At 34.2% G+C, this 15,969-nt stretch overlaps 1 protein-coding gene across 1 annotated transcript; it reads left to right on the forward strand.

The window, feature by feature from the left end:
• The first annotated feature begins 1,902 nt into the window (after positions 1-1,902).
• Positions 1,903-13,837, forward strand: LOC145675921 (uncharacterized). The gene is made up of 4 exons (XM_081746721.1): positions 1,903-2,133; positions 2,233-2,405; positions 10,190-10,329; positions 12,917-13,837. Exons 1-3 carry the CDS (start codon positions 2,031-2,033, stop codon positions 10,286-10,288), a joined length of 375 nt encoding a protein of 124 aa, XP_081602847.1. The 5' UTR covers positions 1,903-2,030; the 3' UTR covers positions 10,289-10,329; positions 12,917-13,837.
• The last annotated feature ends 2,132 nt before the right edge of the window (positions 13,838-15,969 follow it).

Consider the following 15,969-nt stretch of genomic DNA (forward strand, 5'->3'; position numbering starts at 1 on the left):
GATTTTAATTTGTATTGTAATGTATTTGTTTTAGTTTACATTTACGTGGGAATGTACTATTTTAGGTCCGTATAGATTTGCAAAATTTACAAAAGGAGTACTACTTTTATTTCAGGAGAGCAGTGTGTAATTAACAGGGTTGGCTGGTTTAAACCAGCTGTTTTTTTCAAAAAAAACAACTGGTTTAAACCAAAAAAAAAAAAAAACGAAAAATGCTTTAACTTCATGGTGACGTTTCCACATATCAAACCATCCGCATTACATTTATCTTATTTCCACCCTTTAATCAAGGGGTCCCGTGTTTAATTCTCGGTCGAACCACAACCCATCTTTCAAGTGTAAACCAAGTAGCGATTCGAGGTGTCCCTCTAAGCAGGAGTCCTCTCCGTGATAAACTTGGTATTTCATAAGGATGTTAAGCCTAAACATACGAAATGAAACCAAATGATATATTTCTACTTGAATGAATGCCTGTTGTTTTATAAAGAAGCCAAGGTTGCTTAAATATATTGATAGAAATTGCCAAATTTATCAAGTGCCTACGTAGCTTCCAACATCAGCTTGGATTTGACTTGGTTTTAATTTTATTGAATGATATATACATACCAAATTTGTAATTTAATACCTCAATTTTAGCGTAGTGATTATGATCCGTTGACCTTAAAATTTTACATACAGATACATGTAAAGTAATAACAGGATTTTCCTAATGGCTAAGGCGGGAGTTTCCCGATTTATATATAATTCTAGGTATAATGTTTTTACTTGTGTAACTGTTTGTCTTTTTGTCCTTCTGAAATTACTCTTGACAATTATATTAACAAGTAGGACCATGTAAAAATCAGTACAACGTATTTTTATCAGAAGTCCTTCGTGAGTGAGTCGGCAATCGCATTTGTGACCAATTAGTCCCGGTTTCGTGTCCAAATGGACAATTTCTCTTGGATGTAAGTCGAGAAGCGGTTTGGATTCCGCTTTAAGCTTGTGACCCCTTCCAGCATAACCTTGTTGTTGCATAATAACACCAAGGGGAAACAAACTAATTTCTGTCCATATTTAATATGAATACATAGAGTAAATTATTTAAACCAAAAAACTGGTTTAAACAAACAAACAAAAAAAGTTTAAACCTCCCCCCCCAAAAGGTTTTTTCAATAAAAACCATGGTTTTGGCCAACCCTGGTAATTAATAACAATATATGATGATTTTAGTCTTTACGTAATCATTAGCTTACGCGCATACGCACCCTCGCTGACGCACTTATTCCTTACGGACGCAACTTCACGCTGCTCCATTCCTTGTTGCGCTCCTGTCCTGACTCTTTTATGTAGCATTTGTAGTTTTTAGTGGCAACCACATACCCATGTTGGTTGGTGTTTATATCACAACCGTTTCAATGGCATTCCTTCGAACGCGTATTTACACCCGTAACAAGTAAGCCTTCCTAAAGTGTCTTTCGTCCAGTAATATAACTCTTCCCGTAAGAAATACTTTAGTTGCTGAGACTGAATTTACTGATCAAAGATTTGAAATGTAATGAATTTGAGTATGTGGAGCTAGGACAGTACTTTATACTTTCACTTGTTATCTGGTGTATATTGTCTTTCACTTTGAGTTCTGTTATTATGCTGAATAAAATTAACAAGTCAAAATACAGATATAGGCGTAGAAACAATGCAGAACGGGCTGTTCTTTTATTTTTTTTTAATATATATATATATATATATATATATATATATATATATATATATATATATATATATATATATATATATATATACAAGAAAGGGAATTTCCATAAGTGATGACAAATTATTGTTGTGTTTGATCTAGTTACGCATCGTGGTTTTAGTTGTTAATTATAGAAACGAGCGTAGCGAATCTTCTACAATTCGACTCGATCGGCATTTGTTTATTTGTTTTTCGTTTGTTCTATGTTAATTATCGTAAAAGTTAAAATGAAAACGCGGCGTGTGTCTTTCTTCAACTGGCGGAAATAATTTTATTGCTTGGGGTTGTAAAACTTCAAATGAAACGTTTGTTTTATATCTTAACGCTTATGCCAAGTAGTCTAAAGAATACGTGGGGATCACGGTGGTTCATTTGTAGAATGCTTACTTCTGGTGCGTTGGGTAAGTAGGTCACAATACTTCCTTGAGAATTCTTACATATTTATACAGAAAGCAAATTTAGGAAAATGATAATATTTATTGTTATTATTATATTTTCAGTTTTAGCTGAAAGGTTAGAAACAGTGGAAATGGAACTAGCTAGTTGTCATGCGAGGAACAAAGTGCTGGAATGCAACATGAGAGATCTTAAGACGTCGAAAGAAGAAATGGAATGTAAGCTGAAGCAAGAAAGACAAGCTCTAAAAATAGAAAGGGATCATGATAAAGAAAAGGTGAGTGAACTATGTATGTTCAGATAACGTTCCATAGTTATACTCTTTATGCTAAACGAGATGGATGAAGAATGAACGTAAATAATTAAGAAATTACATTTTTGTACTCTCCCGCAGGGAATCGAACGTGAGACTACGTGCCCGAAATGATAAACACACTAGTAACTAGATCAGCGGGCAGTACTATGTATTTTCAGATTATGATATTCATTTCTTCTTTTGTATTAGAACAAGTGTAGTTTGTCAGTTAATTACGTTACACAGACACAGTTTATTCAACTGAGTGTGAAATTGGGGGGTGGAGGGACTGTAGGCACGGTATTAATAGTAGATCTCTCAATGCACCTAGTTCGATCCTAGAGTATGTGAGTTTATGATGGACAACGTGATAAGCGTGTATTTTCTTTTTCCCTTCACAGTTTCTTTTCACCAATTCTTTCATCAGTATCCCTAGTTCGATCCTAGAGTATGTGAGTTTATAGCGTGAGTTTTCTTTTCACCGATTCTTACATCAATATCCCTAGTTCGATCCTAGGCTGTGTGAGTTTATGATGGACAACGTGATGAGCGTGAGTTTTCTTTTTCCCTCCACATTTTCTTTTCACCAATTCTTTCATCAGCATCCCTAGCTCGATCCTAGGCTGTGCGAGTTTATGATGAACAACGTGATGAGCGTGAGCCGCAGCTTGAGGCGTGAGCGTGAGCTTTGGCTAAAAGTGTAAAAGTGTAGTGTAGGCTAATAGGTTTCTTTCTTTACCAAAGTTTTACATTTAATTCACATAATGCCGAGTGAGCGTTAGCGAGTGGAGACGGGTTAGTGCCCCGCAGGGCACGTTGTTTTCTGTTTTTATTACAGCTAAATGGGAAGACGTTCCTGTGTTCTAGAAGATTGCTGCCTTCTTGGTTATGTCACTAACCGTTACAGTAAACAATATAACTTTCTCCACGTTTCTTTATATTAGTATATATCAGGGTTGGCAAAAACCATGTTTTTTATTGAAAAAAAAAACCGGTTTTTTGGTTTAAACCAGGTTTGTTTGGTTTAAATAATTTGCTCTATATATTCATATCATATATGGACAGAAATAAGTTTTTTTCATCCTGATGTTATTATGCAACAACCGGGTTATGCTGGAAGGGGTCACATAAGCTTAAAGCGGAATAAAAACCGCTTCTCGAGTTACATCCGAGAGAAATTGTCCTCCATTTGAACACGGAACCAGGACTAATTGGCCACAAATGCGATACGTCTGCCGACTCACTCACGAAGGAATCCTGATAAAAATACGTTGAACTGATCTTTACATGCTTCTTGATATAATTGTTAAGAGTAATTTCGAAAGAGCAAAAAGATAAACAGTTGCACAAGTAAAACTATTATAGAGAATTACATATGGACAATTTCTAAGTACTACGGAGTACAGAACTAACTTAGTTCAAGTTAGTTAACAATGACTTTTATTGGTCCAAATTAAAGAAATACGACTTAATTTGCATATCAGTAAGAAAAGTGAATAAAGATACGAATTATTTGAGTCCACTTTGGCTCAGACTCATTTATACATAAATAGATACCAAAAATAGTTCTCATTTCACTAAATGCCTCTCGTGGGGTCTGTATGACCCCCCCCATACTCACACACAAAGTACGGCATTTTGAAGTATTTTATCAATAGTAAACATTGAAACGAAACAATATTTAGAATTTTTCTTTGATTGCAATTACATAACAATAATAACTACTACAAAAAAATCACAAACATTTATAAACTTTAAAAAAAATTGCTTTTGTAGTATAATCTTTTTGAGTAATGAATGGGGAATTCAGGTCTGAATATAACACGAATAATATATGGGAGTGAAACGTGATAACCCACAAATGTGTGTTCATCAAGATTTTACAAACACTTACACTTTTACGAACATTTTTCGTTTTTTGGTTTAAACCAGTTGGTTTTTTTTTTGAAAAAACCAGCTGGTTTAAACCACCTTGGTTTAAACCAGCCAACCCTGGTATATATATAGGGTGTAAAAAATTTAAAGCATCAAACCTACAGAGGTGATTTGTCACATCAGAGCAAAGGAATAGTTCATATGGACCTGTGGTAAAAAGTCCATACTTTCGAAGCTATAGACTGTCGAAGACATAAGAAAATAAACTTTAGAAATCTATAGCTTCAGTGTGGGACCGAGCGCAGTCAATGAAAACATCACTTAAGAACTAGTATGTGCCCTATTCAGATACCCATGTTTCAGAATTCTGCGGTGCTTGCGTATCAATGGACAGTTTATGAGCACTTCAACTTTTCTGAGTATTCCTCAACTGGCTCTATAAAAATTAATGTGTAAGTGCCGCAAGATTCTGAAATATTGATATTTGGATAGGGCACGTACTAGCTCTTAAGTAATGTGTTGACTGGACTGGGATCGGTCTCACAGTAGTGGAACTCTGGACCTCTAAATTTCCTTTTCGCACGTTTTCGGCAGCCTGTAACTATAAACGTTTGACCACGGGTCCATATGAACTTTTTTTTTCTTTTCGTGTGCAGAGTAAGAATTAAATGATAACTTAGCTGCTGATAATTTCGGTTAAAACTACGCTAGAAGTCGTGTAGCCGAATAGTAACCGAGCAGTACTCAGTGCAACTACACTTTGCCTTTTCCTGGATTACTATAGTACGGAAGGTATAATGTCGTTGCTTTCCCGTGAAAAGTTGTAGTGACGTTTATGGGGAGTTGCCAGCTTGGTTACTCGTGGCTCGCTGAGCGCAGTGAATGGTGGCTGGTGATTTGCTATCCTCTTACCACACCCCCAGTGACGAGCAGGTCCAAGTGCGGGAAGCCAATGACGCTATACCTTCTGACCTTTAGTTACCAAGAAAATTGTCAAAAGGTGTTAACCAACTTACTTGGTTACATTAAGCAAAAGGAATAACAGCTGTACAGTTTTGCGGTAAAAATAGCCGTCTCGTCTTTGTAATTGCTCATTGCACTTAATTATTGCCGGTACTTGGGCTGTTATAGACAATTAGTTATTTTAACCCCTCTTCCTTGGTTGCAGGACTCAGTTATTCAGGATAAATTAACACGTCTCAATTGATCTTTCTTTTCGAGTATCGAAATTCATATATAATAATAAATTAGCTGCAGTATGGGATATTTCGAAGTAAATTTTTCTGGTCACAGTATGAAACATCCTCAGATATGCTAGTTGTCATTGTCGTGTATGCGATGCACTAACCAATTAAAGTAGTGTATAGTAATTACGGCTCTCGATTACTTTAATCGTGTGGTTGGCGTAATCATAAATATATTCATCTTTATTAAAAATTAGTTGCTATATAGATGTATATGTAGTATATAAGCGAATTTTAAAGGGAAATGTAGACATAGTAACTCCCACAGGATTTTTTTACAGGGGGAAGTGGGCAAAATGACCGACATACAAGCAAAGACGCGGATACAAATACCTAGAACCACATAATATTTAATGTAAAAAAAACAATTATTACAACTCACTGCTAACTTCACTAACTGTTGTGTGTGAATAAAAAAATTTAGCATATTTTAATACTAATTAGGAAAATCCATTGCTAAAGCAAGTGCTCCCTGTAGCGGGCGGCTATGGTTACAGAATACAGTTTTAGTGTTATTGATACTTCGTAAGTGAAATCCTCATTTAGTTGGGCGAGGAATCTAGAATACAATAGTGCTATGATAAAGAAAAGAGTAAGTTTTTATATTTTAGGTATGTTTTGTATTTGTAACCTGTTCTTCTTTCCGAAAGTATATTCTCCTTTAGAACAACTTAACTCTGTGCTTCAGAAGTGCAGAAGTACAACTCTTATGTAAATCAGGCGCAAATATATATGTATTGAAAATTGAAAGTAAAGATTACCATGAAAAAAAGCAATGATAGAACGACAGAGCGAAAAATGCGGACCAACCAGTGCTAGATAGTCACTCAAAAGCACGAACATTATTAACAGAATGAGCACAAGGGCGTAGCAGGATGAGCTTGGTTTGCTTCCGTATGGAGCGTGCATGTCAGCGACGGTGGATATGCACGTAACCGAGGGTAGTGTAAAAATTTTATATCCCATACAACTATGCCTTACATCTAATATAGCTTTACTTCACTCCTGTGGTTCTGCATCATCACTTTACATAATGCCTTGAGTTCATAATAGCTTCGTTATGGAGTACTATGCATTACGTATTACGTATTTCTACCTATGATAAATATTATAATAGATTAAGGTTCCGATATATAGTTATATGTAGATTGCTATTGTAAAATGAATCAACATATAAATAACATAAATAATGGCGCCTTCCATTTCAGCTCAGCCAAAAAAAAAAGTACCATCACCATCTCAGATATTGTTGAAACTTTTTTTATAGCAACTAGACATGTTTTTTAAATGACCCGTATTTTTTGTTGTCGGAAAAGATTTTCCCGCCAAGTAATGGGCCATCAAAACGGGAAGTACAATTTACGAATTTTAGAGGACGTGGAAAATGGTAAACTTCGTAGCCTCATCATTCAGCTATGGAGACAGATAGTTATAATTCTTGTTGTGGTATGTACACTCATGACAAAAATTATTGTCGCATGTCTATAAATATGCTGTTGTAGGAATATAATTTGATAACGAATTCGTCCGGTATTTCTTATAATGTTAGTATGTGTATAATCGGGAAAGACGATGTATGTGGCAAATTTCATGTCAAAAGAGCAGTAAATAAGAACAATAAAACGAAAATAAAACTTTCTTGTCCATTTAGCAACATTTTGTTTTACTCATTCTAATTTTCGTGTTTGTAATTCTTTTCTTCTGAAATTTACTACGAATATACATTTCCCGATTATACATGTATCAGTATTAATAGTACCCTGCAAAATCATCAAATTATATTCCTACAAGAAGACATTTATAGATATGCGACAATCATTTTGGACATGAGTGTACATAGGGATATAAATAAAATATATTTTATTATAGTTTGGTTTGCGCATGCGTATCTTTTGGTACATAAATTAACAAATGAACATAAGTTTATCTCTAAAGTCGAAGTTTGCGTCGAGCACTTCCGGTTCGAATTTTAAAATTCTATTTTACGGTTGGTAAGACCTAGTTACGCGCTTCTCGAAAAAAAAAAAAATTGAATTGCTTGTGTGTGCAACCGTCTTGTCGCAAAAAAATTCGAGAAACCGTCAAATTTTCAAAAATCACCTTTCTCGAAATCACCATAATTTAAAATCCTGAAATGTTGCCAAATTGTTCAACTTTACATGAATAATAAACACACCAAATAGCATTGTCGACCAATGCTTCATGAATGAACCACAGCCTCTTGAAGTTATCAAAGTTTCATTAACTTCAATATCACCGTTGGCAACACTGAAAACAATGAAAGTGCCACAATTTGATTATGTTTGTGGTTCACATTCATTAAATAAAGAATAAAAGTTTCTCCTGGCTCCTTTTTATTATTTTGATCAAAAAGGCTCTCTCAAATAATAAGATGAGCCTCCCCTTCTCCGTTTTCTTAAACCGATGTAACCTGAGGTGTAAATTACGATTACGAAACAAAGTTTCAATGATTTTTTCCACTCTGAAGTAATTATTTGCTTACTTAGTGTCTTCTTCGCTAATAGTATGTAACCATGGCAGATGCTCCAATAGGTGTAGGTGCACTCACAACTCGTAGCACGTTGTCGATAGTCACAAAACACTTATATTCTCTTCTCTTATTCTCTTCTGGAAACCTGTACCCTGTTTAAGATGCATGTGGGAACAAACAAAAAATAATATGAAATGAAATCTTGGGAGTTTTACGTCCCACGTTTATGCCGGTTAGGCTAAAGGAGACAGTGATTATGAGAAATGAGTGAAATGGCGGAATGAAGAAAGTGGGAGGAAACGGGAGAACCCCGAAAAACCCACCAGCACGGTGTTTGTCCACCACAAAGTCCACACGGCGCGAGCTGGGATCGAACCAAGGACCCCAAGCACCGGAGGTGAACGCTCTACCACTGAGCCACCGCGCCTCTTGGAAACACAAAGAACACTGCAATTTCATGTAATATTTGATTTATTGATAATATTTCTGCTATCCATCACTGGTTATTATATATGTATGTAACAAAAGTTAATTTTTGCAAATTTCTTAAATCTACACTTTGAATTGCAGAAGCTCGATTTTGGGGAAAGCATGAAGTTAGTCCATAGTGACCCGTTACTGCCATAAAAGCCAAAGATGACTTCGGTAAATACCAGTTACCGGTCGCACACTTTCCCACTTTTTTTTATTTGTCGAATTCGGTTTTTGGCAAAAAGACGAGAGTAATACCCGGAGTTGGTACTTGCACTATACTCACGAATTTTTCTGCTGGTTTAATACTGTGAATCTGTTTTTCGTTTTCCCGTGTTGCCACATTCTTATCCCCCCTCTCCCCAATACGTCGCAGAGACCCTTACCACGGCCGGTTTCACTGAAAAGCCACTGCTTTATCAGACCTGTCTGCATCTTGGACATCTGAAAGCAATTTTTAAAGTGGAATGCAGCACCATCAGAAATCACTGAAACGGTTTATTAAATTGTAGACACTTATTTTCACGTACTCGAACCTTTTTCTATAACGCATATTTTCGCTTTTCTTCGAGTATTTTTAGAATCTTATTCATGGCTATGAGTACGAGCCGAATCGTGTGTTTTGTCATCGCTTATTACGGCAAAACTGTCAGTTGTTTCATAATAATATATCACTCCCGTAAAGGAGATTTGCTCATTTCTCCAGTGATCACTCTGAACTTCCCTTTGCAGAATAACAGTCCAATTTAAGCGTAGTCCACATGCAGTAAAATAGAATTTTTATCTTGAAATTTTACACGGTGCTTTGCGGTAGCATTTTTTTCCACTTTCATTGTTGCAAACTGTGACTTCAAAGTTAACGAAAGTTCGCTAACTTAAAAAGGCTGTAGTTCATTCATGAAGCATTGGTCGAGAATGCTATTTGGTGTGTTTATTATTCATGTACAGTTGAACCATCTGACAAAATTTAAGAATTTGAAATTATGATGTTTTCGAGAAAATGACGATTTTTGAAAATTTGCCGCTTTCTCGAATTTTTTGCGATAGAACGGTTGCACACAGAAGCGATACTTTTTTTTGGGGGGGGGCGAAAGCGGGTAACTAGGTCTTACCAACCGTAAAAACAGAATTTAAAATTCGAACCGGAAGTGCTCGAAAAAAAGCATAAACTTCGACTTTTCACATAATACTTACGTTCATTTGTTAATTTATGTACTTAAAGATACGCATGCGCAAACCAAACTATAATAAAATATAGTTTATTCATATCCATATGTGCATACCACAACAAGAATTATAACTCTACATGTCTCCATTGCTGAATTGTGAGGCTCCGAATTTGACCATTTTCCACTTTTTCTACAATTCATGAATTGTACTCCCCGTCCTTGATGCCCCATTACTTGGTGGGAATTTTTTTTCGACAAAAAAAAAGCTCCTTAAAAACATGTCTAGTTCCTATTAAAAAAAAGTTTGAACAATATCTGAGATGGCGATGGTACAATTTTATTATTTATTTATTTATTTATTTATTTATTTTTGCCTCAATTGGAACTCAGATATCTAATTTAAGTTAAAAACAATATACATTTCTCATTAATTTTTAGTTACTATAAAGATGTGACTTAAAATTTGTAAAATACTGTACATATTTTAATTTTTTGCATTTTCTTTTTCTATAATAGATTATTAAAACACATGGTACAAAACGTAAGAAATGTTTATTAAGCACTGACCTGTTCCGAGAGATCAGAAAAAATGATTACCAGCTGGTTTTGGAATGAACATAGCTGTTCTTTATGCTATGTATTGCGTAGTTCAGGAAGTGAGTATTTATTGAATGTTTTATTAGTATTATTCGATATGCCCATTAAACCATATAGTTGAGACTATTGTATTGATAAAGTTGAGACACTATAATATTAATAAATATTCATAGAAATAGGCACTAACTATACATTTAAATAGGAAGAATGGGTCAAATAGAATTTACTGTAAGAAGCCAATGACACCCCAAAATAAACAAACTTCTGTTCTTTATAATATATCGAACGTAAAGGAACGATATTGGTTGATTTGGCGCTATATTGATGCATTTCGAAGGAAAAAAGAGAAGCAGGACACGAGACAATGCTTCAAGAAGACGATCCGCCCAAGAAAAGAAGAAAATTCCCGACGAGAGCTCACGTTGTGGTTCGGATTCCACGTTAATCAGTAGGTTCACGTTTTGTACAGCCTCGCTGTTCACGGGACGTTAAACTCAAAATCAACTGAACTGAAAGAAGAAAATATATTCAAGCTGATAAAAGAATTCGCCGTACAGAATTTTGAAACTGTTGACATTGCAGAGTAATGCTAGATTTGGTCCATAATTCCGTCATGGAATGTTAATGTCATGGTAATTGTAACATAAGACAAAGCAAATTATTCAATAGGTATATTAGATTTCACTGTTGTTTCCTTTCCAATTATCTGTGTTGCAAATACGTAGTAATAAGCAGTAATGCAGTGTAATGAATTGCTATGAAGTTATGAATATTCTTTACGTTAGAGATATTGTAAAGATAACTTCACAGAAGTTTACTTTGGGGTGTTGTAGGATGCCTACAGCAAATTTTATTTTAGCCCAATATAGATTCATGCTGAAAAAAATTTCTGCAGGTCATTGTCTCCGATTTTCCTGAAATTAGGATATATCATTCTAAAAACAAAATAATTAGACCCATTTTTTTCTGCACTATACAAAAAAAAAAAAAACTAAATTAAGCATTTGTCGCAACTGAGACTTCCAGTGACTGTTTGCCATGACATTTTAAAGAAAATGTGGATCAAGTTTAACCTTTCCGAACTTCTTAATTTTAGGTTGTGCAGTTATTTTTTGAGTTTTAGTGATATTAATGCCTATTTTTAAGGCTTTTAGTACGTAATCATCCGGTTTCTATTTTTGAAGTACATTATAACCCATTTAAGTAGATTAACCTATTTAGATATACGGCTTTGCGTCCAAACGTCTCGCGCCCAAACGTCCTGCTCCGGTATCACAGGGTGGTATAGGAGCAGAGGGCTGGTGTTATTTATCACTAGCCTTTAAGATATATCTATAAGTGAGCATAGTGAGAAGGACCACATATACTTCTACCTTATTAATTTATACAGTATGGCGCTAAATTCGGTGTACAAAAGCAGAGGGGTGATTCCTGAGAGTTAAAAAAAAATCCAATAAACATAGGGCGGAAACTCCATCGTTTATGTGTTATAGGCTGCTGAAATCATGAAAAAATGAACTTTAAAGGTTCATAGCTCCAAAACTATGGGACCTACCTTGGTCCGGTCAAGACTTCCCTATCCAAAAATGCGTGTTTCAGAATCCTAAGGTGCTTCCACAATGTTTATAGAGGGAGTTTGACTACGGGCCTATGATATAAAGTACTCTCCAACTACCTCCATAAAAATTGTTGCGTGAGTACCTTAGGATTCTAAAACATGTATTTTTGGATAGAGCACATATTAGTTCCTAAGTGAAGTCTTGACCCGACTTTGGTAGGTCCCATAGTTTTGGAGCTATGAACCTTTAGAATTGATTTTTTCATGTTTTCGGCAGCCTATAACACGTGAACGATGGGCTTCTTGCCATAAGTTTATTGGAACTTTTTTGTTTGTTTTACTCTCAGGAAACACTCCTCTGCTTTTGTACGACAAATTTAGCGCCATACTGTAGGTATCGGTAAAAAAATGTAAATATTAAGCTAGGCTTAATCTGCACTTTTTTAAAAAAGTTTATATCTCTATTACTTTATGGCAGGCATGCATATAGCGGAGTTGGGATTTGGGCACCAGAGTCCAGCCGGCAAGCTCTGTGTCGGTTTTCTACATTATTTATTTACAAATACTGAACAAAAATTCAGAATAAATTAAATCTTTTAAAAGTTTTTTTCTTTTTAACTCTTTTTAAAGCGAGCTTATCTTCTTTATCTTTTAAGTCTAAGCAGGAAATATAAACCACCGAACGATTTCTGTGTATGAACTCTGTCAAACTCGTAACCCAGCTGAATTACTTTCCTTCCATCGCTCAGTAATACTCATGCATCTACAGTTTCCATTTTCATCCTAAGTTAAGTTTATTGTGTTCTGTAATATCATTATTTTAAGTTTGGATCATAGTTTCAATTCTATATTTACACTATAACTTTGTTCAGCGTACCAAATTTGAGTGATAGTTATTAAGATATTTAGTATATAACTTCCAAAAGTATAGGAAACAATGTTTTAGTATTTTGGATAGCCTGAGGTAAGATAAAAAACCCGCATAAAACGCTTCGTTTGACTTAACCTTGATTCTGAGATATCTTTCGTTTTTAAATTTTGTCACACATGCTACAAATAGTAATTTTACAACAATTGGTTTATTTTAGGAGTCCACTGTGTTTGGAGGCTATCAACCGAGATGATTTCAAGGTTCGCCGCACACAGGTACTACATAGACGGTACCAAATTTGACCGTAAGTAAGGATGAATCCCAGAAAAAGAAAGAAAGGGTTGTGACTCACCTAGCATTTCAGTGTCTTCCTATGTGATAAACTATCATGAGCCTCCCATCATTAGCGCGCGGCTTGCTCAATTTGCAGATTCGACGAAAAACTTTTTATATATAGAGTGTTTGGCATAGAGACATTTAGTATAGGAAGCCCAAAGTTCATAGCGTCAACATAACACCAATTTAAAAATATAGACTGAAGATCTAATTAATTCTTATTGACTGTGATTTTTTTATTGGCGTAGCTCGCTTCGTGTGATGTGTATGGTACTCATTTAAGCTAATTTGCGGGTATATTATGCTTAGTTTTAATTTATGGCAGTTAAATCACACTTCAGATTCTAAAGTAATGTATAATATACCTATTTCGTATCGCTAAATATATTCTTAGATGAAGGTGACAGAGAACTTTTCAAGAAATAGTTTAACTTATTTTGTGTGTGTTGAGGGGAGGGGGGACGTAAGTAAACGCATGATTCTGCTGCTTGGTTTTCGGTGATTGGTACAGTCATCTTCTGAACTACAATACTAGGGTGTGGGGAAGAGTTTGTAAGGTGCAACTCTGTTCGAACTTTTCTTACAAAGTAAGTGTGTTTTTTTTATGTTAAATAAAACTTGTTAAAATTGATACACTGATGAGGTGTATATACATTTCAAACTATTATAATGTACGGTATGCAATTAGTAGACTTAAATTAATATAGACTTTTTGTTTATGTATTCACATTAAATATATTGTGTACTACAAATGTATACTTAATGTAAAATTTAATACATTATTACTGTAATTATTCTCAATAAATCTACAGGATTTTATTTTATGTATTGTCTTTTAAAGGTTCATTCCTTTATTTGGCTTTCGGTTTATGTAATTATAAGTAATGTAGGATGGTGGAATTTTGATCATTTTAAGGATAATTTTTTTATTATATACGATAACTCAAAGAAATAATCGATTGTATATTGCATTAAATATTTACATGATATAAAATAAGTTATTTTCCCCATTTATCATGTATAAATCTTACCACCAGTGGGGTTCTGTAGTATAGACACTGGTTGCCCAAGTACTTCACAAGTTGCGGTATAGTCAATGCGGTCTGATTGCTTGAGCACTGACTTCAGGAGTGGTAGAATGAATGACTATTCGGAAACAGTGAGTAGCCTAGTGGTTAATGCATCGACACGGTAAGTTGACACAGGTTCAAATCTAAGTCCAGTCTTGCATTTTCTTTCCTTTTGTAATTATGTACTTTAGCTTAGTAGACCTGATTTCTTTATACTCGAGTTATTTCATCATGACTTTCAACACAAGGACGACATGAACTACTCACATGTTGATAACTGGGATGTCTTCCTTGTGCTCTGTCATTTATTCTACGCACTACAATAGCTGTTTTAGTGTTGTGTAAAACATACAACGAAGAGCACAATTAAGACACCTCGACTGTGGACATCTGAGTGGTCCACGTCGTCCTGGTGTTAAGAGTCATGGTGCAATAAAATGGTTTCATGGTGATATGATCACGTTTTGTAGTGATTCTTTATAAGAAAAACTCATTATATACACGTGTTTGTAAGTTTCGTATATTTTTAATACTTCTGTAAGAAACTGTACTATAGCATTTTTTTTTAGTTCCATTAAGAATACTTTTCACAAAATGCATGTGATTTGTTCCGATTGTTATTGTTCCTCCATATCATTTTTCAATGAATATTGGCATAGATATAGAATGTGTATCCGAGATAATTTAGTTTTCTTCACTTGTATTGCACAGTGCCCCCTGTGGTGTCGCCTTGTAATATTAAGGGATCCCGGGTACATGATAAAATATTTAGAAAATATTTTCTGTACATGATAGAAAATATTCAGAGAATATAAGGTAGACAAATCAAAAACATTTTCAAATTACTTTACTTGGTGTTTTGTAGCAGTAGCAAATGTTAAGAAAATATTAAACTTGTTTCAGACGAATTTGTGCTAAGAAAGAAAATATTTACGATTTATTTTTCAAATAGCAATTGATATGTTTTTGATTTGTTATTGTATGTAGTTTCAGAACGTACTTAAAGTATTTTCTAACATTTTCTGGTTTTCGCAGAGAAATATTTTAAATTCTTTCTGAATATTTTTCCGTCATTACTACCATAACACCGACAGTTCGAAATACATTTCTTTCTTCAACCTATAAGTTAGAATACTAGAATTTATTTCAACAAATTTATGTGATGATAAAAGTTTCCGTGTGTTCTAAACCGGTTCCAACATACACAGACTTCTACCACTCCATCAATTTGTACAAATGAAATCCAGATATTTTAACTTACAAGAGTTGGAAAACTGTTCAGTATTGAAGAAAGAAATGTATTTCAATCTGTAGGTGTTATCGTGGTAATGACGAAAAAATATTCAGAAAGAATTTAAAATATTCTATGTGAAAACCATAATTCGTTAGAAAGTATTTTAAGTACGTTCTGAAACTAAATACAATAACAAATCAAAAACATATCAATTGCTATTTGAAAAATGAATCGTAAATATTTTCTTTCTTAGCACAAATTCATATCTGAAACTAGTTTAATATTTTCTAAACATTTTCTACTGTTACAAAACACCAAGGAAAATAATTTGAAAATGTTTTTGATATGTCTACCTTATATTCTCTGAATATTTTCTGTCTTGTACAGAAAATATTCTCTAAATATTTTGTCATGTACAGAAAATGTTCTCTAAATATTTTGTCATGTACAGAAAATATTCTCTAAATATTTTCTGTCATGCACAGAAAATGTTCAGTAAATATTTTCTGTGATGTACGGAAAATATTCACTAAATATTTTTTGTCATGTATAGAAAATATTTTTTGGTATGAGTGGAAAATATTTTAAAATTATTATTTTACAGAACATTAATTTTTGTTAAAAATGGAT

The sequence above is a fragment of the Thermobia domestica genome, chromosome 18 (assembly GCF_964235325.1).
Source record: "Thermobia domestica chromosome 18, izTheDome1.hap1.1, whole genome shotgun sequence".
NCBI lineage: Eukaryota > Metazoa > Arthropoda > Insecta > Zygentoma > Lepismatidae > Thermobia > Thermobia domestica.